This window comes from Brassica napus, chromosome A5 (genome assembly GCF_020379485.1).
Source record: "Brassica napus cultivar Da-Ae chromosome A5, Da-Ae, whole genome shotgun sequence".
In the NCBI taxonomy this organism is placed as follows: domain Eukaryota; kingdom Viridiplantae; phylum Streptophyta; class Magnoliopsida; order Brassicales; family Brassicaceae; genus Brassica; species Brassica napus.
Genome location: NC_063438.1, coordinates 14376512 through 14393901, shown reverse-complemented (window position 1 = coordinate 14393901; position 17390 = coordinate 14376512). Strand labels below are relative to the sequence as shown.

General features: G+C 31.4%; 3 protein-coding genes across 3 annotated transcripts; all 3 read right to left on the bottom strand.

The window, feature by feature from the left end:
- Positions 1-1679: 1679 nt before the first annotated feature.
- LOC125608603 (beta-galactosidase 15-like) lies at positions 1680-6048 on the bottom strand. Its single transcript, XM_048779024.1, has 14 exons — positions 5899-6048; positions 5602-5810; positions 5480-5483; positions 5095-5244; positions 4924-5012; positions 4728-4833; positions 4543-4630; positions 4352-4470; positions 4112-4273; positions 3701-4001; positions 3511-3620; positions 3216-3437; positions 2918-3129; positions 1680-2816 (listed from the first exon to the last, which is right to left on the bottom strand). The coding sequence occupies exons 1-14, from the start codon at positions 6046-6048 to the stop codon at positions 2429-2431; spliced, it is 2310 nt and encodes a 769-aa protein (XP_048634981.1). The 3' UTR covers positions 1680-2428.
- A 5093-nt stretch (positions 6049-11141) lies between these two features.
- LOC125608602 (beta-galactosidase 15-like) lies at positions 11142-12692 on the bottom strand. The gene is made up of 5 exons (XM_048779022.1): positions 12413-12692; positions 12224-12333; positions 11929-12150; positions 11631-11842; positions 11142-11529 (listed from the first exon to the last, which is right to left on the bottom strand). The coding sequence occupies exons 1-5, from the start codon at positions 12690-12692 to the stop codon at positions 11142-11144; spliced, it is 1212 nt and encodes a 403-aa protein (XP_048634979.1).
- A 543-nt stretch (positions 12693-13235) lies between these two features.
- Positions 13236-16219, bottom strand: LOC125575711 (beta-galactosidase 15-like). Its single transcript, XM_048779021.1, has 9 exons — positions 16099-16219; positions 14909-14997; positions 14612-14820; positions 14223-14289; positions 14045-14137; positions 13806-13949; positions 13635-13723; positions 13439-13544; positions 13236-13340 (listed from the first exon to the last, which is right to left on the bottom strand). Exons 1-9 carry the CDS (start codon positions 16217-16219, stop codon positions 13236-13238), a joined length of 1023 nt encoding a protein of 340 aa, XP_048634978.1.
- Positions 16220-17390: the final 1171 nt, after the last annotated feature.

The following is a 17390-nucleotide window of genomic DNA, read 5'->3' as shown; positions in this document are numbered from 1 at the left end:
AACTTCTATATATAGAGATGAAAATTAACAACAAATAAGGAAGCAAACCATTTCTTTTCAGATGCTCTATCCAACTGAAAATTTGAATATAAACAAACAACATTAAGATGAATCATTTGACTGAAATAACTGAATAAACTATATAGATGGAATTGATAGATGAGCAAATAAACATGCCCAATGTCATTTAGTGATACTTGGGAACTATGCTTTCATAGAGGTCATTTCAAATCTAAACATCTCAAAAGATGTATGTATATTTTGCTACTTAATCCTCAAGGAAACATTGTATATATTCATATACTGACTATGAAACAAAATATAAATTTATTAGTATGTGACAGGCGGAAAAACTTATATATATAGAATCTTATATAACTAAAGAGCTTTGTATATCTAAAGTGTATGATATAATACACTTAAATTCATAATTTAAAGGGCATACATGTTTTTTTAAGAAGTCGTTGCATGACTTTAAATATTTAAAAGATCTAGAAATAATATAAAATGATTTTTTTTATGAAATATGTTGTCTTCGTGATGAAATTTTTTATTTTCCGCGCTTAAAATTTTATTGAATTTCCAGTAATATCTATAGGAAGGAGAATATAATACAATATGCATAAGAGTTTCAAAGATAGAGATCAAAACCAAAAGTCTAAGTTAGAGAAATGTGGTATAAAGACATAGAATACATTGACTTAGAAGAATGTGTTTCTCCATGTTCTTACATCAGAAATCATTCTAAACATGTTCATTAAACATGATAAGGTGTGGGAGGATCCATGGATCCTAACGGTCCCAGCGAGGCCGGCTATCCCTGTTACACCAGTTATGCATCCCAATATGAGAGTCAGTGATCTCATTAATCAGACAGCAAAGGATTGGGATGTTGGACTATTGGAGAACTACGTCAATCTTGATGACATACCGCTCATAAGAAGTTTGGCCATAAACTCATCTCATCGTCGTGATACTTTTTGCTGGAGCTACACAAGAAATGGCCAATACACGGTTAAATCTGGATATTGTGTGGTCCATAATTTATGAAAGACGGGAGAAGAGTAGAAAATCTTGGAACCGAGTATCACCAAGCTTCAAGCCTTTGCTTGGAAGCTGAAGGCCCCTACGAAAATATGTCATCTTATATGGCAGTTGTTAACTGGGCATGTGGCAGTAACAAGGAATTTAGTAAGACGCAATATGAGATGTGATAACTATTGCCCAAGATGTGGAGAATTAAAAGAATCTGTTACACATGCCATCTTTGAATGCCCGCCAGCGCTACAGGCTTGGACCTTATCAGCAACTCCAACAAGCCCAGAGGTATTTCCAGTATCAAGTGTCTACACAAATATGGACTACCTATTCTGGAGGAAAAACTCTATTATCGAGTCGGAACAAGACATGGACCCTTTTCCCTGGATAATTTGGTATATCCGGAAGGCTAGGAATGATAAACTGTTTAGGGGGATAGATAGAGATCCTTTGGAGTTGGTCTGATATGCAGAGAGTGAATGTCAGGCCTGGTTTGATGCGAACGAAGTGGTACAACCAGTGGTACAAGAGAACAATGGTCAGCCCCCAAGTCATAAGCTTGGGTAATATATGCTTGTTAGCTGAATCTTGGACAGCATCTGCCAATTTAAGTGGATGTGGATGGGTTTGGATGGACAGTAGGGGAATACTCAGCTCATAGGGATAAGAAATCTTACTAGACGTGAAATCAGCCTTGCATTCGGAAGTAGAAGCACTGCGGTGGGCAATGGAGAATATGCTCCAACACTCAACATGCCAGAGCTTCGTGACGGACTGTAAGGAGCTGATTTCAATGTTAGAGGAACCTCATCCTTGGCCAAGCTTTGCGATAGAATTGGAGAAGATAGAGACGCTACATATATGCTTCCCGGATTTCTGCATCACTCATGTTCCATGAGCGCGTAATCAAATTTCAGATTTTTTAGCTAAGACTTCTAGATCCATCCATAGGGAGTTACTTTTCATTGGTTGTTCTATTCCGGTCTTGTTACCCATACTACCTCAAGTTTGTGTAATAGAATGGCCGTTTGAGGTAAAAAAAAGCATGTTCATTAAAAATATTTGATATACAAGAGAATAAAAATGTCATTGAATTCATTAATGATTAGATAAAATCATATGAGAATATATATGTAGTAGATAAGAAAGATATAAATATAAACAAAAGAGAAAAGCAATAGATACTGAAGAGAACAATTATCTTATTTTCGAGAGAGAATGGGGATTATTGAGAAGATGACCATGGATTTTCCAAGAGAAAAAGAATAATGTGTACATTTATTGAATAAGTTCACAAGGCCAGTAATGAGTAAATTGAACTAAATATTTGAAAATGAAAAGTACTACATAATTTAGAAATACCATAAAACACCATAAATCTAGAAAACACTTAACATATAGCTTCAATAGCGAGCCTTCTAGCAGCACCACTGCAATCTGGTACTCCAAACTTTTCTGCAGTGACATCAATGGAACACTTCTCTTTTCCGACACATTCTTTTGTTAGAATATCAACAGCGTTCTTACTTCCTTCGCAGGTTCCCTTAAAGAAAGATCCACAATTTCCATCTGGGTTACCAAAAGAGGCAAATTTGATGGCAGAAATAGTTTTCCTATCGCATGAAAGCTCAATAACATTTTTCTCATAGACGTTGGCACATACACTTCCCACTATAGTAGTTTGAAAATTGACAAGCGATGGGTTTCCTCCCATCTCCTCAAACAAAACTAGTGTGTTATCTCCTTCTGTGATCAAGAAAGAACGAGGAACATGGTACCTGTTCATGAAAGGAATCAAGAAAAAAAATCCAATAAATGTTCCTCAGTTTTATATTTAAAAGATTTGAATTTGTAACCTAATAATTTGTAGAAAATGTACCATCTTTGTGTAGGTTCTCCACAATTGGTCTGACACTTTTCCGCATAATAAGCCCCTCTATAGTTACATTTCGCAGAACAACCATCAGAGCTTGAAATGAATGCCGGCCAATAGCGTCCAATGTTGTTTCCATTGACCCAAGCTGTACCTTTTCCAAGTCCCAAAAGATCGACAACAACTGGATCATTTCCCAATGGAGCCTTGAACGTAGTCTGAAAGACAAAATGATATGATATTATTTGATACTAAATCAACAAGTGTTTGGTTAGTAATCTTATGAATAATAATATCTAATTACCTTATACCAAGTCATGGTTCGGTTCAATGGTACACTTTGGAATGACCATTTAGACGGTGATTCCGTTTTAAAGAGTTTGTTCTCAAACCCATTTAAACCGGTTTTATAGCTCCATTTATGAGAAGACAAGTCCTTAACTATGGTTTCATCACCATTTCTTCCAATAATTGAAATCGGTCCAGTGATTCCAACTGGAACACTTTCGAAGAAAGCACCATAGTTCTATAAAGAAATTTTTATTTTTTGTTAGAATAGAACTTAAAAATGCAACATAATATAATATTTTATAAGTTACCTGAAGTCCCACAGTTATGCTAAGGAGAGAAATGACATTACGTCCGGACTTAAACTTTGCATCTTTCTCAAAAATATAGTGAAATTTTCCATTTTCAGCGTGTTGACTACCTAAAACATAAATCAAAGATTTTTTTTATTGTAAGCTAGTATTGTAGAGATTTTAAAAACATATACATGAGATTACTTACCAATATGTTTTCCATTGACAAAAACACGAAGGACATGAGCAGTACTATTGACGCGGAGAGACATGTTTTTACCCAAAAATGGATCTCGTTTTCTAAACTTAACGGTAGTCATATACCATAGATAATCACTTTGGTCATTGCTTACTACTTTCTGATCAAAGAGTTGTGTGTTTGTAGATTCTCCTTTTCCTCTCAAAAGGAAATTGTCCATGTTCTCTGGTCTCCATGACCATTTTAGAGTTGAAGGGTCCTCTTCAGCTTCATTTGGTTTCTTAACCATCATTGAAGTCTGAGTGGTAATCTAAAATTTAAAACCAACAAAACAATGAATTTTTGTTACATCTTTGAATGAACAATGGTTGTTAGCATGAAATTTTAAAATCCACAAAAGAAAAATCTAAAAGAAATAACCTTGGCGGTGTTATAAGCCTCTGTTTTGCAATCCGGTAAAATGGTAACAGACCAAGCTGGGACAACATAAGATTCTCCTCTGAAACTAATTGCTGCATCTGAATTTTCATTTCCGTTTCCAAAAAAGCAGCTAGATCCTTCTTGGGTTGTATAAATTGTTGCCTATAAAACATTTTTGTGATAAGTAACTAATTCAAGAATAACATGTACAATACTGATAAAAAATTACAAGAATATTACCGATGCGGAGTTTCCAAAGTCAATGGTGGAGATGTTTCCGTATGTGAGAGTTTTCTCCATAGAATGAAGAACATCATGAAGTTGTTTCAAATGACCGTATTTTGGTTGGTTCAAATTACCTAGTAGAATCCCATGTTAAAAAAATAGAAACTTCAAAAATAGATTAAAATATGACTATAATTTAAATTTACCATATTCGTCTAGGGGAGCATCATAATCATATGAAGTTGTGATGTATGGACCACCTGCGGTTCTATCAAAGTTGGTGCCTCCATGGTACTATAAAATAAAAGTATTTCAATTTATTATTCTAATTAATGACTATTTTGTGTGCTTACGTAATTAAATAAATTATTTTTTAATTATTATATTTTACCATGTAATAATTATTAAAAGTTCCTCCTCTTTGGAAGAATCTTGCAACAGAAAATGCAACATCTTCAGTTGTTCTATGAGGATTTTTACCACCCCATTGCTTAAACCTAAACAAATATAAGACACACAATATTTATATATGATAAAATATTTTAAAAGCAAGAAAAATATTTAATCATACTGAAAATAAAACTAACCATCCGGTCCAATTCTCAGTCCACATCTTTGGAGTGTTGGGATTGTTTGGTGTAAAATTGTCACAATAAAAGCCATTACATGTGTTCAACTATAAAAGAAAACGATTTAAAATGGTTAACCTTTGAATATCTTAAAATAAATATTAATTATAACTAGGCTGATCTTGTTACCATAGGCTGAGGGGCATCATTTTGTTGACACATTATCCATGGAACACCAACATCGAGAGCCTGAGCCATGTTTGCACACCACTTAATGTATGATTTACCCGCTTCTCCATAGGGTCCCATTATATTTCCGTACTCATTTTCAATCTGTATGATTAATAAAAAAAATTATGATTAGATAACTCACAAATTAAAAATATTACAAGAGAAATCATAATATCATAATACAAGAGGCTAACTCATTATGATAATTTATTATATATATATATATTATATATATATATATATATATGTATATATATATAATTTAAAGAGACTAGATGAGGACATTTACGATATATAAGTTTTGGTATATTGATTAATAAAATCAATCCAGTGGACCATTTACCGATCTAAACAATATATGGGAAATAGTTATATCACTACACAAGATGTTAATTATGAAGACTAATTAAACTGATATATATACTGAAGTTAAAGAGACTAGCTAAATCTGTTTTATTATATTACCCGTAATTCCACTCGGCACATGCATATGGTCCTATGCGAAGAACACCATACAGTCCTTCATCTTGAATTGTTTTTAGGAATCGAATAAGATCTAGTTTTCCAGAGAAATCATATTGACGGCGAGTAGGCTCATGCACATTCCAGAAAACATAAGTTTCGATCGCATCAAGACCACCTTCCTTACCCTTTTTAATAAGATCTGGCCACATCTAAACATATTAACAAAACAAATATAATTAGTAGTAAAAACAGAAGAATAAGCGACTCATGGTGTTCGATGTATGGTATTTTAAATACCTCAGGAGTGCTTCTAGGGTAATGGATTGAACCAGAAAGGAGGACTCGGCGATGACCATCAATGGTGATGGCTCGACCATCATGAGAAACTATTGTGGCACATGCACAATTTACTAAGACACAACATAAAATAAATCTTAGAGAAGCCATATTTATTTAGAATTTTTTTTAATGAAGAAATATGGAAGAAAACAAAGCTTTTTATAGCGGCATAAAATTGTTACTTACAGATAATTTAGATAATTATAGATTTTCTGCAATAAAAAGCTAAAATTTTAACTGAAATTTTATTTCTAAATTTTTATTATTTAAAAATAATTATCGTGACAGTAACAAAAAGCATTGGTCCAGATATACAATTTAGATTTGATTTAGATAATAATAGATTTTATGCCAAAAAAACTGAATCGATATAGCTTGGTTGTTGAACTTTGGTTTCAATTTATTATATCTTAAAACATGTCTGAATAATACAGTTAACTGTTTTGTAAATAATATTGAATCTTAAAAGCTTCATATTTATATTAATCTACATGTTTAAACAATTTAAATTGGAATCATTTTACTACTTTCCATTTTTCACAAAGGCGATAAAAATAATGTTCTCGACAACCTATGTTTTTTATATAATAAATATCTTGTTTTTGTTGATCTAATATTATGTATGAGCATTGAATAACTGTTTTACTAACTTGACAACGAGAAATATATATATGATTTTCCAGATTTTTAAATATATACAAAAAATCGTATTGATTTATCCCCACTTTTTACTCAAAAGTAGTTGTTTTTAACATTTTGGTAGACATGTTAATAAAGAGTTTGATTTCATTTTGTTATATCTCCTATATATTATTTGAGAAGCATTGCAACATTTTTTTGTAGCCACATGTCATCACTAGAATGATTCTTAGAATCCTTAGAGAAATAGGTTGGTCCATCTAAATATATAATAAGCTTTTTATTAAACCACAATAAATACATTATTAAATGTGCTTCATTATTTCCTTAAATAAGATTACAGAATTGCCTAATGTGGCTAAAGTATATATGACAATTAATGATTTGAATAATAAAGATTTGATAAAAATAAGTGTGTATTATAATTATATTTGTTTAATTTTAAGCTATTAAAATAAATTAAACAATTATAATAACTATATAATAAAAATTTTAAAAAATATTTATATATTATATTTTGAATTTTTTAAAATGAGTATAAATTACTAAAACTGTTAAAAGTTTCACATTTAAATTTTGTGATCTATGATTTAAAACTTTTGTTATGACATGATACAAATAATTAAAAATAATATAAGTTGAAAGTTTCATTTAATAAGTATCAAAAAGAAAAGATATATAAATATATGTATTATTTTTAATTAAACTATATGCCATATAAAAATATATAAATATCTTAATTTGAAATTACTTTGAACATTTTTTGATAAAAAATTTGAAAAAATATTGACAACTTAAGTTTTTAAAATATTATAAATTACTTAAACCATTAATCCCACAGTGAAAATTTTGTTATCACTAATTTAGACTTTTGCTATAACAGATACAAATGATAAAAAAATATGAGCAAAAATCATCATATAATAAATATTAATATTAAAATATACTATATATATATGTTACTATCATTTAAATTTAATTATATATCATATCAAATAGAAAAAATATTTTTTCGATTTATAAAATTTATTTATATGTTTGCACCAATTTAATTATATAAGTAGTAGATAATAATTTTTTAATTATTCAATATATATTTATTTATTTCATAATATGTTATAAACATATAATATATAAAATAATTTTTATATATAATGTTTATCCCGCGCAAGGCGCGGGTCTTAACCTAGTGTTAGATATAACAACTCTCTGTCTAGTTTTTTTTTAATTTATAACATATCAATTCAAACTTCTGAATACAAATAAAAGTTAGCAAATTTCTTAGAAAGGAAATAGTATATATAATTTCCAAACATCTAAACCACTTAGTCTCTCTAAATTATTTTCTGGGAATCAGAACTTAAGGTACTATAATTATCAAACATATTGGGTACTTTGTCAACTTTAAAGCTTTAAGGTGCTATGCAATTAGTATAAGTTCTCCGGACACTGATATACAATTTAAAGAATTTTAGGCTTATTTTCGTTTAAGTTACCGAGCTGCTACTCAACTAGGTTTAAGGTTTAGGTGGTCAGAACTAGAGAACTCGCTCACAGGTGTTGCTGCTACGACTTTGACAATCTGTTGTAACATCGCAAATGCTCTTACGATGTATTCGAAGAGACCCGGATCCTCAGAGAAGACCCGGATCTTAAGCATATTAATCTCTTGCTCTCAATTTTGTTACTATTTTCCTTCTCTTTTTCGAATATTGCTTGATCACTTGTCGTTGTATTCAAAGAGACCCTGATGCTCAGAGAAGGCGTAAAAGCTACGCTTTCTCCCCATACGAATTCGATAGTGCGAATTTTTGTTCCCACACATATTTTCCCGTCAAACTCGTAAAATCACATTTCTGCTAAAAAAGAAATAAATAACTTTCCTGTCAAAACCGCAAATTATATTTCCCACCCACCCCTCCCTCCAAACTGAAAAATTACATTTTTTTCTGGAAAAACTACAAAATATCATTTCCGTAAAAACCTAAAAAACACATTTTCCCAAGAAACCGCCAAAAGAAATAATGATTAACCATGAAAACCATAAAATTTGATTTTTTAAAAAAAAATTGCAAAATCAAGTTCTAAATATATTTAGATCAAAGTATCAGGATTCTAGTTAATTTTCTAGTTGAAACTTCTATATATAGAGATGAAAATTAACAACAAATAAGGAAGCAAACCATTTCTTTTCAGATGCTCTATCCAACTGAAAATTTGAATATAAAAAAACAACATTAAGATGAATCATTTGACTGAAATAACTGAATAAACTATATAGATGGAATTGATAGATGAGCAAATAAACATGCCCAATGTCATTTAGTGATACCTGGGAACTATGCTTTCATAGAGGTCATTTCAAATCTAAACATTTCAAAAGATGTATGTATTTTGTTACTTAATCCTCAAGGAAACTTAGTATATATTCATATACTGACTATGAAACAAAATATAAATTTATTAGTATGTGACAGGCGGAAAAACTTATATATATAGAATCTTATATAACTAAAGAGCTTTGTATATCTAAAGTGTATGATATAATCCACTTAAATTCATAATTTAAACGGCACAAATGTTTTTTTTAAGAAGTCGTTGCATGACTTTAAATATTTAAAGATCTAGAAATAATATAAAATGATTTTTTTATGAAATATGTTGTCTTCGTGATGAAATTTTTTATTTTACGCGCTTAAAATTTTATTGAATTTCCAGTAATATCTATAGGAAGGAGAATATAATACAATATGCATAAGAGTTTCAAAGATAAAGGTCAAAACCAAAAGTCTAAGTTAGAGAAATGTGATATAAAGACATAGAATACATTGACTTAGAAGAATGTGTTTCTCCATGTTCTTACATCAGAAATCATTCTAAACATGTTCATTAAACATGTTAAGGTGTGGGAGGATCCATGGATCCTAACGGTCCCAGCGAGGCCGGCTATCCCTGTTACACCATTTATGCATCCCAATATGAGAGTCAGTGATCTCATTAATCAGACAGCAAAGGATTGGGATGCTGGACTATTGGAGAACTACGTCAATCTTGATGACATACCGCTCATAAGAAGTTTGGCCATAAACTCATCTCATTGTCGTGATACTTTTTGCTGGAGCTACACAAGAAATGGCCAATACACGGTTAAATCTGGATATTGGGTGGTCCATAATTTATTAAAGACGGGAGAAGAGTAGAAAATCTTGGAACCGAGTATCACCAAGCTTCAAGCCTTTGCTTGGAAGCTGAAGGCACCTACGAAAATATGTCATCTTATATGGCAGTTGTTAACTTGGCATGTGGCAGTAACAAGGAATTTAGCAAGACGCAATATGAGATGTGATAACTATTTCCCAAGATGTGGAGAATTAAAAGTATCTGTAACACATGCCATCTTTGAATGCCCGCCAGCGCTACAGGCTTGGACCTTATCAGCAACTCCAACAAGCCCATAGGTATTTCCAGTATCAAGTGTCTACACAAATATGGACTACCTATTCTGGAGGAAAAACTCTATTATCGAGTCGGAACAAGACATGGACCCTTTTCCCTGGATAATTTGGTATATCCGGAAGGCCAGGAATGATAAACTGTTTAGGGGGATAGATAGAGATCCTTTGGAGTTGGTTCGATATGCAGAGAGTGAATGTCAGGCCTGGTTTGATGCGAACGAAGTGGTACAACCAGTGGTACAAGAGAACAATGTGGTCAGTCCCCAAGTCATAAGCTTGGGTAATATATGCTTGTTAGCTGAATGTTTGACAGCATCTGCCAATTTAAGTGGATGTGGATGGGTTTGGATGGACAGTAGGGGAATACTCAGCTCATAGGGATAAGAAATCTTACTAGACGTGAAATCAGCCTTGCATTCGGAAGTAGAAGCACTGCAGTGGTCAATGGAGAATATGCTCCAACACTAAACATGCCAGAGCTTCGTGACGGACTGTAAGGAGCTGATTGCAATGTTAGAGGAACCTCATCCTTGGCCAAGCTTTGCGATAGAATTGGAGAAGATAGAGACGCTACAGATATGCTTCCCGGATTTCTGCATCACTCATGTTCCATGAGCGCGTAATCAAATTTCAGATTTTTTAGCTAAGACTTCTAGATCCATCCATAGGGAGTTACTTTTCATTGGTTGTTCTATTCCGGTCTGGTTACCCAGACCACCTCAAGTTTGTGTAATAGAATGGCCGTTTGACGTAAAAAAAAGCATGTTCATTAAAAATATTTGATATACAAGAGAATAAAAATGTCACTGAATTCATTAATGATTAGATAAAATCATATGAGAATATATATGTAGTAGATAAGAAAGATATAAATATAAACAAAAGAGAAAAGCAATAGATACTGAAGAGAACAATTATCTTATTTTTGAGAGAGAATGGGGATTGTTGAGAAGAAATGACCATGGATTTTCCAAGAGAAAAAGAATAATGTGTACATTTATTGAATAAGTTCACAACCAGTAATGAGTAAATTGAACTAAATATTTGAAAATGAAAAGTACTACATAATTTAGAAATACGATAAAACACCATAAATCTAGAAAACACTTAACATATAGCTTCAATAGCGAGCCTTCTAGCAGCACCACTGCAATCTGGTACTCCAAACTTTTCTGCAGTGACATCAATGGAACACTTCTCTTTTCCGACACATTCTTTTGTTAGAATATCAACAGCGTTCTTACTTCCTTCGCAGGTTCCCTTTACGAAAGATCCACAATTTCCATCTGGGTTACCAAAAGAGGCAAATTTGATGGCAGAAATAGTTTTCCTATCGCATGAAAGCTCAATAACATTTTTCTCATAGACGTTGGCACATACACTTCCCACTATAGTAGTTTGAAAATTGACAAGCGATGGGTTTCCTCCCATCTCCTCAAACAAAATTAGTGTGTTATCTCCTTCTGTGATCAAGAAAGAACGAGGAACATGGTACCTGTTCATGAAAGGAATCAAGAAAAAAAATCCAATAAATGTTCCTCAGTTTTATATTTAAAAGATTTGAATTTGTAACCTAATAATTTGTAGAAAATGTACCATCTTTGTGTAGGTTCTCCACAATTGGTCTGACACTTTTCCGCATAATAAGCCCCTCTATAGTTACATTTCGCAGAACAACCATCAGAGCTTGAAATGAATGCCGGCCAATAGCGTCCAATGTTGTTTCCATTGACCCAAGCTGTACCTTTTCCAAGTCCCAAAAGATCGACAACAACTGGATCATTTCCCAATGGAGCCTTGAACGTAGTCTGAAAGACAAAATGATATGATATTATTTGATACTAAATCAACAAGTGTTTGGTTAGTAATCTTATGAATAATAATATCTAATTACCTTATACCAAGTCATGGTTCGGTTCAATGGTACACTTTGGAATGACCATTTAGACGGTGATTCCGTTTTAAAGAGTTTGTTCTCAAACCCATTTAAACCGGTTTTATAGCTCCATTTATGAGAAGACAAGTCCTTAACTATGGTTTCATCACCATTTCTTCCAATAATTGAAATCGGTCCAGTGATTCCAACTGGAACACTTTCGAAGAAAGCACCATAGTTCTATAAAGAAATTTTTATTTTTTGTTAGAATAGAACTTAAAAATGCAACATAATATAATATTTTATAAGTTACCTGAAGTCCCACAGTTATGCTAAGGAGAGAAATGACATTACGTCCGGACTTAAACTTTGCATCTTTCTCAAAAATATAGTGAAATTTTCCATTTTCAGCGTGTTGACTACCTAAAACATAAATCAAAGATTTTTTTTTTGTAAGCTAGTATTGTAGAGATTTTAAAAACATATACATGAGATTACTTACCAATATGTTTTCCATTGACAAAAACACGAAGGACATGAGCAGTACTATTGACGCGGAGAGACATGTTTTTACCCAAAAATGGATCTCGTTTTCTAAACTTAACGGTAGTCATATACCATAGATAATCACTTTGGTCATTGCTTACTACTTTCTGATCAAAGAGTTGTGTGTTTGTAGATTCTCCTTTTCCTCTCAAAAGGAAATTGTCCATGTTCTCTGGTCTCCATGACCATTTTAGAGTTGAAGGGTCCTCTTCAGCTTCATTTGGTTTCTTAACCATCATTGAAGTCTGAGTGGTAATCTAAAATTTAAAACCAACAAAACAATGAATTTTTGTTACATTTTGAATGAACAATGGTTGTTAGCATGAAATTTTAAAATCCACAAAAGAAAAATCTAAAAGAAATAACCTTGGCGGTGTTATAAGCCTCTGTTTTGCAATCCGGTAAAATGGTAACAGACCAAGCTGGGACAACATAAGATTCTCCTCTGAAACTAATTGCTGCATCTGAATTTTCATTTCCGTTTCCAAAAAAGCAGCTAGATCCTTCTTGGGTTGTATAAATTGTTGCCTATAAAACATTTTTGTGATAAGTAACTAATTCAAGAATAACATGTACAATACTGATAAAAAATTACAAGAATATTACCGATGCGGAGTTTCCAAAGTCAATGGTGGAGATGTTTCCGTATGTGAGAGTTTTCTCCATAGAATGAAGAACATCATGAAGTTGTTTCAAATGACCGTATTTTGGTTGGTTCAAATTACCTAGTAGAATCCCATGTTAAAAAATAGAAACTGCAAAAATAGATTAAAATATGACTATAATTTAAATTTACCATATTCGTCTAGGGGAGCATCATAATCATATGAAGTTGTGATGTATGGACCACCTGCGGTTCTATCAAAGTTGGTGCCTCCATGGTACTATAAAAGTAAAAGTATTTCAATTTATTATTCTAATTAATGACTATTTTGTGTGCTTACGTAATTAAATAAATTATTTTTTAATTATTATATTTTACCATGTAATAATTATTAAAAGTTCCTCCTCTTTGGAAGAATCTTGCAACAGAAAATGCAACATCTTCAGTTGTTCTATGAGGATTTTTACCACCCCATTGCTTAAACCTAAACAAATATAAGACACACAATATTTATATATGATAAAATATTTTAAAAGCAAGAAAAATATTTAATCATACTGAAAATAAAACTAACCATCCGGTCCAATTCTCAGTCCACATCTTTGGAGTGTTGGGATTGTTTGGTGTAAAATTGTCACAATAAAAGCCATTACATGTGTTCAACTATAAAAGAAAACGATTTAAAATGGTTAACCTTTGAATATCTTAAAATAAATATTCATTATAACTAGGCTGATCTTGTTACCATAGGCTGAGGGGCATCATTTTGTTGACACATTATCCATGGAACACCAACATCGAGAGCCTGAGCCATGTTTGCACACCACTTAATGTATGATTTACCCGCTTCTCCATAGGGTCCCATTATATTTCCGTACTCATTTTCAATCTGTATGATTAATAAAAAAAATTAAAACAATTATGTTAAGAACTTTATATAACATTACCAGACGGGATAATGTATTTCAGACATAGATCGATCACCTGAGCAAGGATAATTGGACCTCCTTGTGATGCAAACAACTTTTCTTTTTTGACCATGTCTACTATCATAGTTGTGAAGTTTTGCATCTCATCCTATACATAAATGATCCATATAAAATTTAATTAAGAAGAATACATATTTGATAAAAAAAAGAATATTTCTGATCGGTAAAATTACCATATATGCTTTGTTTGTAGTTCTGAACACCATTCCGGGCATGTTGTGCAGCCACACAGGGAATCCTCTATTTAAAAATGATTAGATAACTCACAAATTAAAAATATTACAAGGGAAATCATAATATCATAATACAAGAGGCTAACTCATTATGATAATTTATATATATATATATATATATATAATTTAAAGAGACTAGATGAGGACATTTACGATATATAAGTTTTGGTATATTGATTAATAAAATCAATCCAGTGGACCATTTACCGATCTAAACAATATATGGGAAATAGTTATATCACTACACAAGATGTTAATTATGAAGACTAATCAAACTGGTATATATACTGCAGTTAAAGAGACTAGTTAAATCTGTTTTATTATATTACCCGTAATTCCACTCGGCACATGCATATGGTCCTATGCGAAGAACACCATACAGTCCTTCATCTTGAATGGTTTTTAGGAATCGAATAAGATCTAGTTTTCCAGAGAAATCATATTGACGGCGAGTAGGCTCATGCGCATTCCAGAAAACATAAGTTTCGATCGCATCAAGACCACCTTCCTTACCCTTTTTTATAAGATCTGGCCACATCTAAACATATTAACAAAACAAATATAATTAGTAGTAAACACAGAAGAATAAGCGACTCATTGTGTTCGATGTATGGTATTTTAAATACCTCAGGAGTGCTTCTAGGGTAATGGATTGAACCAGAAAGGAGGACTCGGCGATGACCATCAATGGTGATGGCTCGACCATCATGAGAAACTATTGTGGCACATGCACAATTTACTAAGACACAACATAAAATAAATCTTAGAGAAGCCATATTTATTTAGAATTTTTTTTAATGAAGAAAAATGGAAGAAAACAAAGCTTTTTATAGCGGCATAAAATTGTTACTTACAGATAATTTAGATAATTATAGATTTTCTGCAATAAAAAGCTAAAATTTTAACTGAAATTTTATTTCTAAATTTTTATTATTTAAAAATAATTATCGTGACAGTAACAAAAAGCATTTATCCAGATATACAATTTAGATTTGATTTGGATAATAATAGATTTTATGCCAAAAAAACTGAATCGATATAGCTTGGTTGTTGAACTTTGGTTTCAATTTATTATATCTTAAAACATGTCTGAATAATAAAGTTAACTGTTTTGTAAATAATTTTGAATCTTAAAAGCTTCATATTTATATTAATCTACATGTTTAAACAATTTAAATTGGAATCATTTTACTACTTTCCATTTTTCACAAAGGCGATAAAAATAATGTTCTCGACAACCTATGTTTTTTATATAATAAATATCTTGTTTTTGTTGATCAAATATTATGTACGACCATTGAATAACTGTTTTACTAACTTGACAACGAGAAATATATATATGATTTTCCAGATTTTTAAATATATACAAAAACTCGTATTGATTTATCCCCACTTTTTACTCAAAAGTAGTTGTTTTTAACATTTTGGTAGACATGTTAATAAAGAATTTGATTTCATTTTGTTATATGTTAGATATAACAACTCTCTGTCTAGTTTTTTTTTAATTTATAACATATCAATTTAAACTTCTGAATACAAATAAAAGTTAGCAAATTTCTTAGAAAGGAAATAGTATATATAATTTCCAAACATCTAAACCACTTAGTCTCTCTAAATTGTTTTCTGGGAATCAGAACTTAAGGTACTATAATTATCAAACATATTGGGTACTTTGTCAACTGTGAAACTTTAAGGTGCTATGCAATTAGTATAAGTTCTCCGGACACCGATATACAATTTAAAGAATTTTAGGCTTATTTTCGTTTAAGTTACCGAGCTGCTACTCAACTAGGTTTAAGGTTTAGGTGGTCAGAACTAGAGAACTCGCTCACAGGTCTTGCTGCCACGACTTTTACAATCTGTTGTAACATCGCAAACGCTCTTATGATGTATTCGAAGAGACCCGGATCCTCAGAGAAGACCCGGATCATAAGCATATTAATCTCTTGCTCTCAATTTTGTTACTATTTTCCTTCTCTTTTTCGAATATTGCTTGATCACTTGTCGTTGTATTCAAAGAGACCCGGATGCTCAGAGAAGGCGTAAAAGCTACGCTTTCTCCCCATACGAATTCGATAGTGCGAATTTTTGTTCCCACACATATTTTCCCGTCAAACTAGTAAAATCACATTTCCTGCTAAAAAAGAATAAATAAATAACTTTCTGTCAAAACCGCAAATTATATTTCCCACCCACCCCTCCCTCCAAACTGAAAAATTACATTTTTTCTGGAAAAACTACAAAATATCATTTCCGTAAAAACCTAAAAATCACATTTTCCCAAGAAACCGCCAAAAGAAATAATGATTAACCATGAAAACCATAAAATTTGATTTTTTCTTCAAAATTGCAAAATCAAGTTCTAAATATATTTAGATCAAAGTATGAGGATTATAGTTAATTTTCTAGTTGAAACTTCTATATATAGAGATGGAAATTAACAACAAATAAGGAAGCAAACCATTTCTTTTCAGATGCTCTATCCAACTGAAAATTTGAATATAAAAAAACAACATTAAGATGAATCATTTGACTGAAATAACTGAATAAACTATATAGATGGAATTGATAGATGAGCAAATAAACATGCCCAATGTCATTTAGTGATACTTGGGAACTATGCTTTCATAGAGGTCATTTCAAATCTAAACATCTCAAAAGATGTATGTATTTTGTTACTTAATCCTCAAGGAAACATAGTATATATTCATATACTAACTATGAAACAAAATATAAATTTATTAGTATGTGACAGGCGGAAAAACTTATATATATAGAATCTTATATAACTAAAGAGCTTTGTAGATCTAAAGTGTATGATATAATACACTTAAATTCATAATTTAAAGGGCATAAATGTTTTTTTAAGAAGTCGTTGCATGACTTTAAATATTTAAAGGATCTAGAAATAATATAAAATGATTTTTTTATGAAATATGTTGTCTTCGTGATGAAATTTTTTATTTTACGCGCTTAAAATTTTATTGAATTTCCAGTAATATCTATAGGAAGGAGAATATAATACAATATGCATAAGAGTTTCAAAGATAAAGATCAAAACCAAAAGTCTAAGTTAGAGAAATGTGATATAAAGACATAGAATACATT

Coding starts and splice junctions, on each gene's coding strand:
- LOC125575711 (XM_048779021.1), bottom strand. CDS start 16,219: ATGCTTATGATCCGGGTCTTCTCTGAGGATCCGGGTCTCTTCGAATAC. Junction 14,138..14,222: donor CTACAAACAAAGCATATATG/GTAATTTTACCG, acceptor ATTTATGTATAG/GATGAGATGCAAAACTTCAC. Junction 13,545..13,634: donor ACTGAGAATTGGACCGGATG/GTTAGTTTTATT, acceptor ATATTTGTTTAG/GTTTAAGCAATGGGGTGGTA.
- LOC125608602 (XM_048779022.1), bottom strand. CDS start 12,692: ATGGTTAAGAAACCAAATGAAGCTGAAGAGGACCCTTCAACTCTAAAA. Junction 12,334..12,412: donor TGTCAATGGAAAACATATTG/GTAAGTAATCTC, acceptor TTTATGTTTTAG/GTAGTCAACACGCTGAAAAT. Junction 11,530..11,630: donor GGAGAACCTACACAAAGATG/GTACATTTTCTA, acceptor TTTCATGAACAG/GTACCATGTTCCTCGTTCTT.
- LOC125608603 (XM_048779024.1), bottom strand. CDS start 6,048: ATGGCTTCTCTAAGATTTATTTTATGTTGTGTCTTAGTAAATTGTGCA. Junction 4,002..4,111: donor AGGCTTATAACACCGCCAAG/GTTATTTCTTTT, acceptor TTTAAATTTTAG/ATTACCACTCAGACTTCAAT. Junction 2,817..2,917: donor GGAGAACCTACACAAAGATG/GTACATTTTCTA, acceptor TTTCATGAACAG/GTACCATGTTCCTCGTTCTT.